General features: G+C 42.7%; 1 protein-coding gene across 1 annotated transcript in view; it reads left to right on the forward strand.

Moving 5' to 3' along the window:
- Positions 1–7,820: 7,820 nt before the first annotated feature.
- The window catches only part of mafa (MAF bZIP transcription factor a), an 84,164-nt gene continuing 75,437 nt past the window's right edge, over positions 7,821–16,547 (forward strand). Inside the window, exon 1 of the mRNA XM_053423649.1 lies at positions 7,821–9,354. Coding sequence (XP_053279624.1) covers positions 8,387–9,354 — 968 coding nt within the window. The 5' untranslated portion in view covers positions 7,821–8,386. The remainder of the gene's footprint in view (positions 9,355–16,547) is intronic.

A 16,547-nucleotide genomic window follows, 5' to 3' on the forward strand; every position in this document is an offset into this window, starting at 1 on the left:
TTTAACTAACCAGCTTCCGTTTGCTTTATGTTGCAGCCTTGTTACAAATACAAAATGGACATTGACAAACGAAGGCGAGCTACACTCACTCGGAAGGGTTCAACACAGACAGAGGGGAAGTGAGCAGGCAGCTGGGCATAAAATAAGTCTATCTGTATCTTTGTTTGGACAGTTTGCATCAAGCTTACAAGAAGCTAATAGGTCGATTTATTTTGCACTTCCTGCCTCGGGACCTTTAGGCTTCCCGACCCTGAGAAGGCCACGTGGAGGGCAACGCCTGCCGCTAACGCTCGTAAAGACTGACACACGTTTACCTGCACACACAGCAGGCAGCACTCACTGTCTCTCTCCCCTCTCGTCAAACACAAGCAGAGGTATACACTTAGACAGCAGTGGGAGAACGAGATTCCCTGTAATGGTTGGTGCAGGTGTGAGGATGTCGCGAAGTGGGAATTTCCAAAGGCCACGAAATATGCACGCTACAACAGCCGGGGCTAAACAACAAGTGTCCAGAGGAAGGCGGCTTTTACTGGCCCAGCAGCACACCTGCCCTGTAAATACCCTGTCTCACTCCTCACTCACCTCTTCTGCAGTAACACTGTGTGACTCAGCCTGAAGCAGCCTCCACACTCACACCTCTTTTAAACAGCCACTTCTATTTTTGTCGTTATCTTTCCACGATATTGTGGATTGCTATTGTTTACAATCACTTGTAGCGAATCTGTAGTGAAGCTTTCTTTAAATCCATCTCGAGGATAACTTAGCCGTGATGGATTTATCTGTGCGGCAGATGCTTCTCTGATCTTTTTCTCAGTCCTGTAAGCTGAGTATCGGCTCCTGAGCTCAGCCTCATCAGTGGCTCCCCCAGTCTTTCTCATTTCATTAGGAATCACTCAGCACTTCAGAGAAACATTCAATTACACTCCAATGGTAATTAAATGTTCCTCAAATGAGTTCATTTAAATCATCTTCATTTGGACTTCAGCCGGGTTTTTAAATGCCGCGTGCCGAACGCAGGGCTCACATAAACATTAAGCGCCTCACCCACTGGGAGTGTTTGAAGGGCCACGCTCGCAATCACAGTCAGATGACATTTTAACCAGCTTAGCGGTGGAACAATTGAAAAGATGTTGTTATTAGGAACGGATCCAGACAGTGGGACTCAAATGCACAAAGGCCCTGATGATAATGTGACTGGTAATGGTAGTATACTGAAATAATGTGATGCTGTGGTTAGAAGCCGGGGTACCAAGAGATAATCCACGGACATGTGTAAAACATAAAGACTCAATATACTATGAGAAAGTTACATATGATTAGTTGCAAACCTTCAAACCTTTATGCTCTCTTCTTTAACTAAGATATTTTCAATTTTCAATCATCAGACAATTCAATTCTACAGGTTTTGTTTCAATGTACTGCTCTGAAAGCTGTAAACTCTTTTCTTGTGATGTTATCTTCAGAGTGGAACATGAGCAAAGTGTATTCATAAAAAATAAACTTTGAATTGCCTCTATTGTCTGTTAAATGGTCCACCTTCCACCACAATGGCCCAACCCTGTACAGTCCAACATAATAAATGTAATAATTATGTGTTGGTGAAATAACTGTAAATCATTTAATGACCCTACCAGGCGAGAGTTATTTTTAAAAGGGGATTCATCAATATTCTCCAGGGGTACATGAAGAAAGGTCAGAAAAATCTCTCATTAGACTATGAGCATGCGCATGTGAATTTGTGTAAGAACGCATTTCTGAATGGGTTTGTGTCACTGTGATTGGTTGTGTATCTCTATTTACCTCTTATTGGGGGTGACGTGCATGTTGACTGTGATTGGAGATATCTATAATCAGATGATCATGGGACAAGAGGGGCAAACAGCATCTCGATCACTCATTCAAATTTAGCCATTTTCCAGCGATGACACATCATCTGTCAGACAAACAAATTTTGTTTAGTTATTAATAAAAAAAATGGTATTATTCTACAAGTCATTGTTCTCTGATTAATGAGAGAAGAAATACGACTTCAGTGTCCGTGACAGATTGTGTTTACCCCTCTTGAAATTCTTTGGCTCTTATCAAAGTGTGGTTGGGTGTAGCAGACAGTCATTGCTCTTGCATATCTTCACTGAGTCAATAGTCTTGTATTGGCATATTTGACAAACACTGTGTGGAACACAATGGGATGATGGTCTCATTAAGGTCAGTGTAATAACTGTGTAACAGATGATGAAGGGATGAGAAAACCCCACAGATAAAGTTTGTATTGATGAGTTAAAGAGCAACAAAACAAATCATTACACCAATGTGACTGTGGGTTTATTTACATAAACACTGATATAAGGTGGTGCGTTGTTTTCCTCCAATGACATCATTATCTTCTCAACAATAGGGCACCAGGGCAAAGACTTTTCAGACGTGTTGTTTTCTGGTATTTCTGCTGCACCTTTACTCTAATCAGACTGCAAACGCTCTGTAATTGTGAAAATTACACTTCATTGTTAGTGTCAGTTCCAGGCAACAGTGGCTCAAGGGCCAGTGAGCAGCTGAGGGTGGAGCCTGTGCAGGAGGTGACGACTCGGGCTGCAAGTCCTATCGGCCCAGTAAGAAGATAGAGGAGGTGGATGCAATGCTATATATATATACAACCTCATGTGGAACATCTATCCATACAAAAAAAAGGTACTTAAAATGTGAAAATGATTGTTCAGCCCGTGGTGTGGGGGTTTGTAAATTCATGCTCCTGTCTGTGGACATATTTAGTGATATTTGGATTATGCACCAGATATTCCTCACTGTAAAATTAAATACCAGCTACTTACTTCCAAAACATTACTCAATCAATGGTAAAAGTAAATATATTTTTTTAATGTTTCTTTAAAATATATCTCATTGAATTCTTACATTTATTATCATGTAAAGTACACTTCGGCTCGTCTAGTAGAAAACTGTGTCATTGTATTGGAAGAAATTGCTTTAACATTAAGATATATCAAAACTAAAACACCACACACACACACATAGAAACGCATGCACCAACACACAAACACACACCAGTATAGAAAAACAGGTAAAGGTACACAAACAAACACACTCACACACACAATTAAAAATGAAAATGCAAGTCGTGTGAAAGCGTTGTCGATGTCCAATCCCTGGCAAGATATCCAACAATTAATATATCAATAAATTGCCATACACATTAACTGCACACATGACAGCAAACCAATACATTATGTTCATGTGAATGTAATTATGGCTAATATGAAAGCCGCTCTGCCAACTCTCCTACAATATTGACCAGTCCTCTTCGATTACCCTGCATGTGGTGAATAGACTAGTCCACATTTATTAGCCACACAGTATTAATTAGCAACCACGTTATTTAACATGACAAATATTCAGCTGGAAGGAGACGGGGGAATCAAATACGAAAGATTCAACCTCAAAAACCCTGCGTCACCCTGAAGCCACGTGACTCCAAGGCGGATTAGAAAACATATGTGACTCTGCTGTTCACAGGAACGCAACACATTCACTGGTTTACTGCTGGTCCCTCGCCATCAACCCTCAGAACTAGCTCAGGGTCATGTGCCAGAGCTCTCCAGGCACACACACAGCAGACTAGAGCTGTAGGCTCCCAAATACTTTCCACCGGTGTCAGAGAGGCCATCCAAGATCCACCTCAGACTTGAGATCTGCTCTCCTCCTGACCTTGTTTTGTCTGCTCTGTCCTCTGTCGCACCCTTCTCAGCCTCGCCCTCCTTCTGACTAATGGATTAAGGTAATTATGACACGGCTGTGCCCACATTCTGCTGGTGGGGTGAAAATTGATATTCCAGCTTTGTTGTTCTCACTAAACTGTTGATGAAATTGCGTTGCCCCACAGATCAACCCTTCACGTCAAAGCACGGGGCAGTTTGGTTGTCCTCTTCGTTTTAAATTTAAAAGCGGTGCTCTAACAATGGGTTTTACTTTTTCTCATATTTGAAAGCTTTGAGACTTCATCCTTCCAGCTACATTGCCTGTGTGTTTGCAGGTGCTATCAGCTTTCAGGTATTCACCAATCCTGACATGGATACAATAACCGGCTCAGGTTAGGGGCGACTTACAAAAGTGTTGGAATGTAAAGAGGCTGATTAAATGGCCTTATCAAGCCCTGTCTGGAACTGAGCAACCACACATACACACACACAAACACACACAGACACACAAGTGACTCATTGACCCCTGCTCTTTCCATTGTATCACCTCTATTGCGCTCAAGAAAGAGGCGTTCAGACTGATACCAGCATTAATACTCTGAGAAGATTACTGACAGATGTGTTGAATATCTCTACACACTTAAAATAAGTGAAATGTCACTATGGACAAGCAGCCAGTACAAAGTTGTGTGTGGAATTTTTGCCAAGCCATTATTTTATGCGTTGTGGGTTTTTCCTTCAGCAAAGACTGCATAGTTGCAGACTTATGGAAACTGTTCATATATGGCCCAGAAAAATCAATTAGAGAGCCGTCAGACACGTTCCAATTTTCCAAGTAGGACAACACTGAGCTCTCACAGACTTATCAGGAGTGCACGTCAGACTGTGTACTGTGACGGGACCTGGTCACGCTTAAAGACAGATCTTACCTCTGCCTCTGTAAACGGAGTATGTCAATACATTCGACAAGAGGCTGTCAAAACAGAGGTTTCAATTTGGGGCCTACATTCTAGACTGACCACAGACACTCATCTTAAAGTGTCAAAGCAACACAACACTGCAAAGAAATGTACACAATGCATTCTGTAATCCCCAAGAGGTTAACGGCCTATTTAGGAAAAAGGTTTTTAATAATAATATAAATGCTCCTCACTAACTCTTGAGGATTTTAAATTTGGCTTGTCTAAATTAAGTCACCGCCACATTTTTCCTTTCCAACACTGAAAATGCACATGTGTAGGTTGTAAAATGTACATTGTAACTCTGAATCCTACAGCTCTCCAACAACACTCCTCTGTATAATGTGACTGCTTTTGATTCAAAACTCTTTCACTTTTTTTTACAAATGATAAAGTCTGAAAAACGGGATGGTCCTTTTCATAAGATCGCCATGTTACACATCAGCTACGTTGTTCCTCCACCTCGTCACGTGAACCTCCCAACTTCCTGTTTCAATAGGTTATCTTCACTGCAGCCAAATCTCTCTCTCTCTCTCTCTATCTCTCTCTCTCTCTCTCTCTCTCTCTCTCTCTCCCTCCGCTCTGCATCATCAATAACTTCAAAAGCACAAAAGCAGCTAAATTAGGTCCGCCACTTTCTTCTGTCATGACTAATGAGCTCTCCCTTCGTTTGTGTATTAGTCTCGCTCGGCTGTGGCCATACCCCAGGGAACGGGCCACTGCTGTGCCTTCCAGTGAACAGGTAAGCCCAAACAGATAATACGGCCACAGAATTGAAAAAGAAACAATAGGCTTCTGTCTGAATTTGTTTCAACCACATGCAAAGTGTTGCGTTAACACGCCAGCAGATGCATGTAGTTATGCCTTTTACAAACATTAAGTCACTGCACATACTTTTATGTTGGGTTACAATCAATTATATGCTTTTACAAGCAAAGAAAAATTATTAAAACCACTAAATTCCACATTTCAAAGTTGTAGCTTCATTGTGATCTACATTCCTCAGTTAAAATACTGAAATATAGTATTGGTCAGTGTGTCTGAGCATTTGCTTTAGCAATTGGGATACCAGACAGAGACAGACAGAAAAGACAGTGTTTCCACTCAGTTTCGACGAGGGAAAACCTAAAAGCCACAAACTGAGCTACAGTTGTTGGACAAGTGCTGAACTCCGTATGGTTATGAAAATATCTGGCTGATAGTCTGGATCGTCTTCCATCGCTTCTGGCACAAGGGATGTGACTGATTTGGTCTATCATTAAATAGTGTGCATCCAGTAATCTAAAAATACACTTTGTTGAAACGATGAGATCATACACTTGGAAAGAGAGGGAGAGAGAGAAAGAAAGAGAGAAAGAGAGGGGAGAGAGAGAGAGGGGCAGAGCAAGACAGAGAAGGAGGGGGAGAGCGAGAGTGGGGGAGAGAGAGAAAGAAAGAGAGGGAGAGAGAGAGAGAGAGAGAGAGAGAGAGAGAGAGATACTATCATTATAGGCTTTTGTCACAGGAAAGAAATGGTTATTTGTCATCAACATGTCAAGAGAGACCACAGAAAATCATCACTCCGACCGGCCGGCCAGACCAGGCCTTCTAGGATAGCTGACATCACTATTTCCCCAAATTGCATTATAATTGAATGAGTAAACTACCATGTGTCGTCACTTAATTGCATTTTGCTCCTAATGCTGGTACAATGGGAAAGTCAAAGTTAAGGGCTTAAATCCCATGCTAATGTCATCCTCGTGGATGAATTCAGGTTGGGAATAAAGCTGAGTGAATTAACATTGCATGGTTCTAGATAAGGAACGTTATCATCATTGTACAAACGAGCCAGTTTGATATGTGTCAGTATCAGACCAGGCCATCCCTGAACAAAGATCTCTGTTCTGTTAATGTAAAATAAAATATTTTTAAAAAACATCACAACGGTCCCCCTTACAAACTAAATATTCTGTTGACCACATCTTCTTTACAGTCCTGATAGAAAACGTGCCTGATCTATATGGATAAAGCCATTATGACCACTTAACTAGACAGGACACACACAGTACTATAGGAAAGCAGGAATACCCAGACTGCCTTATGTTATTGTTGTACGTGGATCAATTAAAAGTAGCAGACCTCTGAACTTAGAGAAAGTGCAAAGTACGAGAGTGCTTTATATGACTCCACTGCGACGCCTGTGCCGCTGCTTATAGATAAAGTGATTTTTATGGCTGTACAACATAATATCAGTTTGGATGGAACACTGGGTTCACTGGCATTCACTTCCACCAACAGGATTTCTTCCACACAGCGAAGGTTTGATTGTCTTATGTAACTCCAGTGAAAGTCACAAGGAGCATTTACTTTCATTTCCTCTTAAATAATAAAAACAAAGAAAAGAAGGGTACGCTTCATTTTGTATGTGTGTGTTGCAAACAGTATGTTTTTTCCATGCCTTTATTCGAACTTTTAATGGTTTGTGTGGAATTTGTTCTCTATCACAGTGACTGAGGGGGGAGTCCCATGCATGGGAATGACCAAAAGGTGGCAGTGTTGAGTTTTACAATGGTGTGCGAAGGCATGACAGATTTCCTCATTCCACCTGTCATATTATTGTTCACTCGTCTTTTTAGTGACTACTGAACACAGTCAACGCATGCCACTAATGTTTCATATTGATATTCAAATAAAATATAAGAGAAATATCGAAATTTGTAATATATAACTTCAAGAGATTTTTCTAGGAGAGAATCTAAATAAAATATGTTGCATTCAAAATATGAAAAAATATTTTTGAAAAGACAAAATTGAGTACAATCAATTACATTTTCTGATTAAAATAAGAATTCATGAAAATGTATTTTTGCAGAAATTAAAGGGGAAATTATGTATTTATGTATCAGTCTATATATCTAGCTATCTATTCATCTATGTATAAATCCATCTATATATTCATCTATCTTATCTTACATACTTTATTTCTTACATTCTTTCACGTTTTGTTTTTCTCTTTATTTCCCTCGATGCTTCACATTGGGACGCCTCTTGTTCAGGCTCTAACAGCGTGCACGCTCCACTTCGTTCAACTGAAATAAAACGTAACCCGGTGGATGAAATGGTCGCTGGGTGTAAAAAGTCAGATTGGAGCGCAGCAGTCAGAGAGGCTGACAGTCAGCTGACGGCCTCTGACAGTTGAGGAAAGTTGGGTTTCTGCAGGTTACTAATATGTTAATTAGCTCTCGCAGGGTGCGACCCGATTGGCTCTTCGTCCGAGTCAATTTCCCATTTGCAGCCTGACGTCAGGGCCGCTCCAAAGCTCTTAAACTCATCTGCTGTGTGATCCCTCTAAAAAATCGCCCCACCAGTCAGCGGCTCCCAACGTGCGCGGCTGCCTCTCGCCCCCTCTCCTCTCGGCCGCACTCTCCCTCTCTCGCTCTCGCCGCTTGCGCAATGTCTCCCTGAAGAAAAGCGTAAAGTGTTAAATGTTTGAAACACAAAACCGCCGAGTTTCACATGCTGCAAAAGGACTCCGCTGCTCGTGCGCGCGGCACCGCTGTGTCCGTGCGTTAGACTCCGCACAGAAAAACTCCTGCACCCGGGGACCAAGAAAAGCTCGTTTTTCACTCTCCAGACAAACGCGTTAAAATCAAACTGGCTCACGTTGTTCCCAACCAGCCCAGTTTGACAGCTGCTCTTCACCCCGCTTGGAGGACTGTCAGCAGCAGCAGCAGCAAGAGGATGGCATCAGAGCTGGCAATGAGCAACTCCGACCTGCCCACCAGTCCCCTGGCCATGGAATATGTTAATGACTTCGATCTGATGAAGTTTGAAGTGAAAAAGGAGCCGGTGGAGCCCGATCGCAACATCAGCCAGTGCAGTCGCCTTATCGCCGGGGGATCCTTGTCTTCCACCCCGATGAGCACGCCTTGCAGCTCGGTGCCCCCGTCCCCAAGCTTCTCGGCGCCCAGTCCGGGCTCGGGGAGCGAGCAGAAGTCACACATAGAGGATTTCTACTGGATGTCCGGTTACCAACAGCAGTTGAATCCAGAGGCGCTGGGCTTCAGCCCCGAAGACGCAGTCGAGGCGCTGATCAACAACAGTCACCAGCTCCAGTCGTTCGATGGCTATTCCAGGAGCCAGCAGTTCGCTGGCGCAGCCGGGACAGGAGGCTCCATGGCCGGGGAAGAGATGGGGTCCGCCGCGGCGGTGGTGTCGGCGGTCATCGCTGCGGCGGCGGCTCAGAACGGAGGGGCACTACACCACCATCACCACCACCACCACCACAGTGGCGGCCACCAGGGGCCCGGCGGCCAGAGCAACGGCATTTCTGGCTCAAATCACGCACACTTGCGCCCGGAGGACCGGTTCTCGGACGAGCAGCTGGTGACCATGTCGGTGCGGGAGCTGAACCGGCACCTACGGGGGGTCAGCAAGGAAGAGGTGATCCGATTGAAACAGAAGAGGAGGACCCTAAAGAACAGAGGCTACGCGCAGTCCTGCCGCTACAAGCGGGTCCAGCAGCGGCACGTCCTGGAGGGAGAGAAGACGCAACTCATCCAGCAGGTCGAGCACCTAAAGCAGGAGATCTCCAGGCTGGTCCGGGAGCGGGACGCGTACAAAGAAAAGTATGAGAAGCTCATCAACACCGGCTTCAGAGAAAATGGATCCAGCAGCGACCACAACCCTTCATCCCCGGAGTTTTTCATGTGAGTCTCGACATTATCGTGAAAAAAAAAAGAATATCAGTTGAGTTACTCACCCCCGCTTAAAAAAAGTTTTCATTATGAAACTTTTTTCTTTTTCATTTGACCCAAAGCCAATAGACCAAGAACTAACGTGTCAACTTTTTCTTAATTTTTTTATTTTATACATCTTTTTGAAAACAAGACTTTGGAAGGCTCTGTTAATTTTGAAGAGGCATATTCAGAAAACCTTCATCAACTTTTTTTTCTTTTTTTTTGCTGTCATACATAGTTTTTAGCTCGTAGTCTGTCTTGTCAATGATTTTTTTCATCGTTGTTCATTAGATTTGCGGTGTTTATGATTTCCTCAAAGTTGATCCATGAACTTTACGCAGCAGTATACGAAGTGTGCATGCCGGCGCTCAGCTCACCAACTTGTTTTTCACCATCATTTCACTTCGAACTCAGTGTACAGACCCCTCCATCCATCGACAGAATGCTTTTTTTATGTGTTGTTTTTTGGGGGGGGCCGGGGTTGGGGGGGCGGGGGTCTTTTTTTACCTTTTCTTTTTTTTTTCTGGTCTGCCAAACTTGGAGGATTTGCGAGCCTGCAGCCGTTTTGACGCCACCTCATCTCATGCTTGTTATTGTGTTGAGCAACAAAAGACTGTACTCATGACAAACTGTTCGTTGTTGTTGTTGTTTTTTTTAAGACATGTTGTTATTGAACTGCCCTGCATGCTGGACATGTACGGGTTTTCTTCTTTTTTTTTGTCGTTTTTTCCAGTGCTTGAAGATGTCCTTTTTTTTTGTCGGGTGACTCCAGCATGGCATTCATTCATTTATGGCCTCCCCACTTTTTTGGGACTTGCAGCAAAAAAGTGACAGGACCCCCCCCCCCCCCCCCCCCACACCCCCCACGCACACATGCACTCACACACACATAGATACATACACACACACACACACACGTACACACACACACACACACACGGAGCCCTTGCAACCTATACAAGTGCATTTCAGCTGTGTTGAAGCGCACCACCATCGGCTGTCATTACACAGGCTGCAGTGAATGCGCAAAATGCGTCCACTGCTGGAAGTGGATCAGCGGGGATCCTGCACGGTGCGAGTGAGGGGGCACAAGAGGGAAGACTTCACTGATAGAGGAAAAACCACCGATCCATTTCCTGGAGGTGTAGACTGTTGCTTAAAAGCCCATACTGTTATTTAAAGATATTCCATTGTGCATTTGTCAACCGTTCTGAATCATTTTTTACAGCGTAATTTAAGTGCAAAAGTTTTACAATCTGAGCTGCGAGAGATGACATGTGTTACAAGTTGATGCGTAAAGATCATTAAAGGTGAGACGGCTGCTCGTGAAGTATGTTTTAACATCGAGAGGTTGGCTCGTCTCTATAATGTGTCAGTGCGTGAACAGCGATTTTGCAGCATGTGCTTCAAACACAAGAGATCTCCGCCACACGTATTTAAAACGAATAAACTATCGAGGGAGAGAGTCCCTCTCACAGATGAAATCAAGTAAATCACCATGCTTTTTTTTGGATTTGTGTTTCTCCAACGAACCGACACATTTGGGACTGAAATGCAAAGAGAGGGGAAAGAAAATGTCGCCTGTATGTAGAAGTTAAAGAAACGTTGTTAAACTGCACATGTCAAGGAGAGGAGAGAGGCATCTGTTACGACCGACAAATCGTAACGTTTTGATACTTTTATTATTATTATTATTATTATTATTATTATCGGTTCAGGAGAAGGTTGTTTTGTCTTCAGCGAACTCAAAGCAATAACAATTATTATAATCAATAATGTCTGGACATTGTTAGATGGTCAGGGATTGACACCCTGCATGTATAAAAAAATGAGGAGGTTTACCATCCGCCAACAAATCTTGATAATATGTTAATTAATCTTTCATCTTATATATAGTATATATATATAAAAATATATATATTTTGCTGTGCAAAATTATTTCACTCACTAACCATATGTGATGTTCATATGTGCTCGTTTTTTCATTTCATACAATTAAATGATATGCAATAAATGTATGTAATTGTCCTCAATAAGTTTCTCACTTTTTCTTTTCACTTGTCCTGAGATTTTGCATTTTCATGCTTTTGTGACTGAAGGAGTCAGAGAGGAGATGACTGCACCACATCGATCTTTACATCGCTCCTTTTAAATGTGTTTTCCTACAACACTCATTTCTTGATTGGGACAACCAGAAACACGATTTCTTTCCATCATAAAGTTTTAAACAAATTTACGCAGAACCATTACGCCAAAAAACGATTGGAAAGCAATTACGGTCGTTTTTGACGCATGAGTGAAAACGGGTCCGGTTTACAGATAAGTTGATGGAAGCACAAACGAGTCAGACACGCAGTGGCCTACATATGAATCGTTCTGACACTGTCTCATACAAGTTTCACATTTATGTTTCTTTAAAAAAATCCCAAAATAATGAATGAAAAATTATTTGAATGATCCTTCAAAGTTTTATCATTTTCACACCATGTCCATTAAAAAAAAATCGTCACACTCAAATTATTGTGTGCAAGGAAATCTGATCTTTGTATTTTATATTTAACAGATTCAGATCCATGAATTCCATCCTCATGTGTGTTTATGGTTTAACATATTACAGCCTGTTCATCTATTGTCAAGTGTGACCTAGGATTTGTGTGGGTGTTTGTGTGTGTGTGTGTGTGTGTGTGTGTGTGTGTGTGTGTGTGTGTGTGTGTGTGTGTGTGTGTGTGTGTGTGTGTGTGTGTGTGTGCGAGTATATGTGTGTGTGAGAGAGAGAGCGAGAGAGAAAGAGCTCACCACTCTCTCTCTTTCTCTCAATGCGTGTGTGTATGCATTTGGGAATGTGTGTTTTTCCATGAATAACAGTATGAAAGGATGATTTCTCTACCTGTGAATTTCTTCTGACTGCATGTTTTCATATTTGCACTTTCCATTTGCCCTTTTTCATATCACTTGTTTCCTAGTGTGTGTGTGTGTGTGTGTGTGTGTGGGGGGGTGTGTGTGTGTGTGTGTGTGTGTGTGTGTGTGTGTGTGTGTGTGTGTGTGTGTGTGTGTGTTTGGACTGTGTGCCTGCTGTCTGTGTTTCTCAGTCACTGTGTGCTCACTGTCATTAGCATGTCATCATTTGGCTTTCCCAATTTCACCTCGCTTTATCCTGTTTGTCAGTGGGCCGGGATGTTTGGCCTGGAGCAGACATGCTCTCAGAGAGAGGGGTGAGGTGGGGGGTGCAGTGGGAGCACAGTCATGTCAGGCATGTGAGTGGGCGCTGGAGAAGGTGCCAATACAAGTCAGCTGCTGCGGTGAGCAGAAGAGCCTCAGCCCTGCATCTCAGCGAGCGTTGTGACATCTCATTTTGACGTCTTTCAACATAACTTTTTCATGGCGCTGATGCACCAGCTGAGGATAAACGGCCACTTCTCTAAAGCACAGGAGGGAAAAATCTTTTGTAACTTCTGGGACAAGGAATACAGCCTCGTGGGCATCTTGTTACACTGTCCCAGAACAATTTGTTTGTTGAAACAGGAAGACCAACGGGCCAAAAAACACACTAAGGTTTCTGAGGACAGATTCTGTCTGGATTCATCAGCTTTTTGCAACTTAGCCCCAGTTAGGGTCGTGCAAGGATGTGAGCAGAGGACACACACAAAGGCACCTTTCATAGGAGATTACCACACTGTCACTGTGTGAACAAAGCACGGAGTGACCAAGTGTTTGCACTAACAGAAGACTTTGCAGTTTAAATTTTTTATATTTGTTAAATTTACAGAAAAGCCCCCTCCCGCGCCATCTGCCTGTGATGATTTGCTAAATAGCCTGTCAGAGAAAAAGAGACAGTTTTAACCCGACACTTGTATCCCACTCTGTTTGGTGTGATCTCCTCTGAGGTGCGTGCTGCTGCTGTGGTGGATGATTTGCCCAGAGTGAGGGGAGAAGCTGAGACAATAGGCGGGCTCGGGCTGAATTAAATGATTTTGCTGATGATTAATAGTGGTGTGGGCCACTGGCTCCTGCGATGTAGAGATGATAAATTGTGAGTGCAGCTCCATGCAGCTGTGCCATCGTTGGGTCTTTGCATGCACACACCATGCAATTTACTGCCAAGCCGCTCTCCTTCTTCCTCAATTTATCTAATTACATCTATTTGATCTGAGCTATAGGGCTGCTCTGTTTTGATAGTTCATATTAACTACAACAATGTAATAAACAACTTCACGCAGGATAACTGCTTTCTTTTCCCCCTCTTTAAAGAACACATTTCTTAAGTTGCCATATTAAAGGGAAGATCGTTTTCGTCTGTAGTTGGGAGTCGGGCTGTGCTTCTCCAGAGGCTGTGCATTTGTGTGATGTGTTTTTTTTATGTGTTCCGAGTGGAATGTGAAAAATGAAAATTGGGTTTCTGTTTAAAGCCGCCTTGTCTGACTCTTTAGCGTGTTTATTTAGATTGTTTCCTCATTGTTAGAGATCAGTTCAACTTAAAACACGCTAACCACATAGACACTAGAAGTTAAAACACACTTGCTGGCCTACACACACCAGCACAAACACCAATACACACACACACACACACACACACACACACAAACAATACATCTCACCTCACCTCACAGCATGATGTTCCTCGTTTTTCTGGCGTTTATACGACTCAAATAATTAGGTCCACGAGCTAAGTGACATTTTCGTGAAGACGGATGTAATTTGCAAAAGATGTTTCCTCTCTTATATCCGTGGCACCGATGCGCTATGGCTACGTAAGTGATAAATCTATCGATCTTCCAATGATGCACTCATATGGAACGTTGGCGCTATGCGGGCTGACAGCATGAGATGCAGCAGTGTTCACTCAAGTAGCAGGACGCCAGTTGACGGAACCAGAAATTAGGGCTGGTTGGGTGCAGGAATTCTTTACAGAGTTATGATGGTTCCAGAGGAAGAGATGGAGAGAATCCATTGTGTTGCCGTTTTTTTTTGTGTGTGACTCCGCATCTCTTAAACTCACAGCGGCTTGTGCGAGAGGTCGATCGGTGGCTAAGTAGAAAGCACATGGGCGTGAATGTGCGAGTGTGTCCGTGCATGCATGTGTGGCTCTCTTGTCGTCTTTTGGGGAAGAGGATGAGCAGAGGTCAGAAGTTACAGAGCACAAGGCTGCTCTCAAAGTCATTAGAGTAATCCCTGCCCTGGGGAGCCCATGCTCATTTCCTCTGCCCAGAGCCCACTGAATGAGATGTACATTCACATCCGACATGCTACAGCACACAGTCAATTTAAGACTACTCACTGCCAATTTTTTTTTTTTTAACCCATTTCCTGTATTTCACCACTGTCTTAGAGTTACACTTGCAGCATACTTTGTTTTTGTTACGCAAGTTTGTTTCTGAGGAAACCAAATCTGATTAGTTTAAGGCAAAACAACTTTCAGTGTAAGTGCTTTTTTGAGTATGTAGAAACTATAATATTAGTTGTATATTCATATGAATATATGTAGGTCGAAATACACAGAAAGTGTTTATGTACGCAGCACGACTTCTACCTTCAAGTGTGAAGAACAGGGCAGGCGTGGCACTTGGCCGATGCCTGGCAGTTTTAGTTTCATGCTGCCAAACATTTATCTTTTTTTTTTTCTCTTCAGCCCACGTAGCTGAAAAGAGAAAAAAACTCTCAGTCTCTGTCAAGTGGAAACAAGGATGATACAAATAAGGCAGCGTTTGTACAAGTTTAACATTCACAGAGAAGTAATGGAGATGGTCCGGTACTGTCCGTGATCAAATGCGATGATCGGGGAGAACAGTCGGTTATTTTCAAAGCCACATTGTGCGAGGGTTACATTGTGGGTGTTGCAAAGACACAACAAAACAAGTCGTGAATCAAAGTGGGCGTGTGAAACTGGATGTCTGGCCTGAGCTTACACTTTAATTAAGGTTTGAAAAAAAAACACAGATCTATAAGAGCAAGAAAAGTCTAAGCAGTGTTAAATGTGTGTTTAATGTTCAAATGTTTTTAATTCGCCAGTAACTTTGTTTAAACAAAGACGTCTGGCAAAAAAAGGACAATTACTCTAACTGTCTAACAACCATTTATGATAAAAAAAAATAAGTTACTTAATGGTGTCGTGGAAATAAGGAGTTAACAGATTAGTCAGGTGTCTCCACGCAACCAGGTGGCAGCCACATCTGAAAACAGTCTGTCGAGAGCCTCCGCAGACACAGGGTCGAAAAAGACTCCTCTCACTTTCCGGCGAGGATGAGAAGTAGAGCACAGACACTCGCTTATTCAGAACGAAACGGACATCAGGGATCAATTCAGATGCTTATTTTATCAGAGTGGGTTTCGCTCGTTCTCCACATTCTTTTCTCTCTCTGTGGCAGAGAGTCAGTGCGTGCTTCAAGCAGACATTAGGCGAGCGCGCGTGGTGTCATTAGAGAGTTGTCCTTGAAAGACTGGCTGCAGGTTATGTTGGTAATGAGGTGGTCGGGACTTGCTAGGGTAATTTCATATGTCTGTAAATGGACCCAAACCCACGAGCCTGTGACTTAAATAAATGCAACGCCATCTCTCAGCAGTCCCTCTGCACACAAGGTGACAGAGTTGAGAGGAAGAAAGGGAAGAGGGATTAGTTTTTCAAAATGGCATAGAGTCTTCACATTTCTTACAATAATAATAATCCACAAAGAACATAAAGTGGAGACAAACAGTTAATTAGTTTCCGCATTTGTAACTTTTAAAGCATCCTTTTCAATAAACACTGCGCTGCAGCAGATCCATTGAGGATTTAATAAGAATACGAATTATAAGAATAATCAATATTCCGATTTTTCTTTGCATGAACAGAATAGTTTTTATATTTTCGTTCCGTAGCATCTACAATGTCCTCAACCACCACGTGTGACATGAATGAAAAGAAAAAGAGATATTTGTTTACTTTCCTAACAGGTGATATGCACCTACATGTCTGCTCTTGAGTATCTTTCATTCTGGAGCCAACCACAAACCTGTGTTTTCACTGCAGCTTTCTGATCAAAACCAACATATATCACCCTGATGAAAGTTTATACTCTGGGTTTCAAATGCAGAGACTTATTTTCTCCTGCTGCAGTGATAATATCATCGTGCTGCATCACCTCTGTTTTCCTGCACATCTATAAACTCTGTGCAACTGAGTTATGTGG

This window comes from Pleuronectes platessa, chromosome 1, assembly GCF_947347685.1.
Source record: "Pleuronectes platessa chromosome 1, fPlePla1.1, whole genome shotgun sequence".
Taxonomy (NCBI): domain Eukaryota; kingdom Metazoa; phylum Chordata; class Actinopteri; order Pleuronectiformes; family Pleuronectidae; genus Pleuronectes; species Pleuronectes platessa.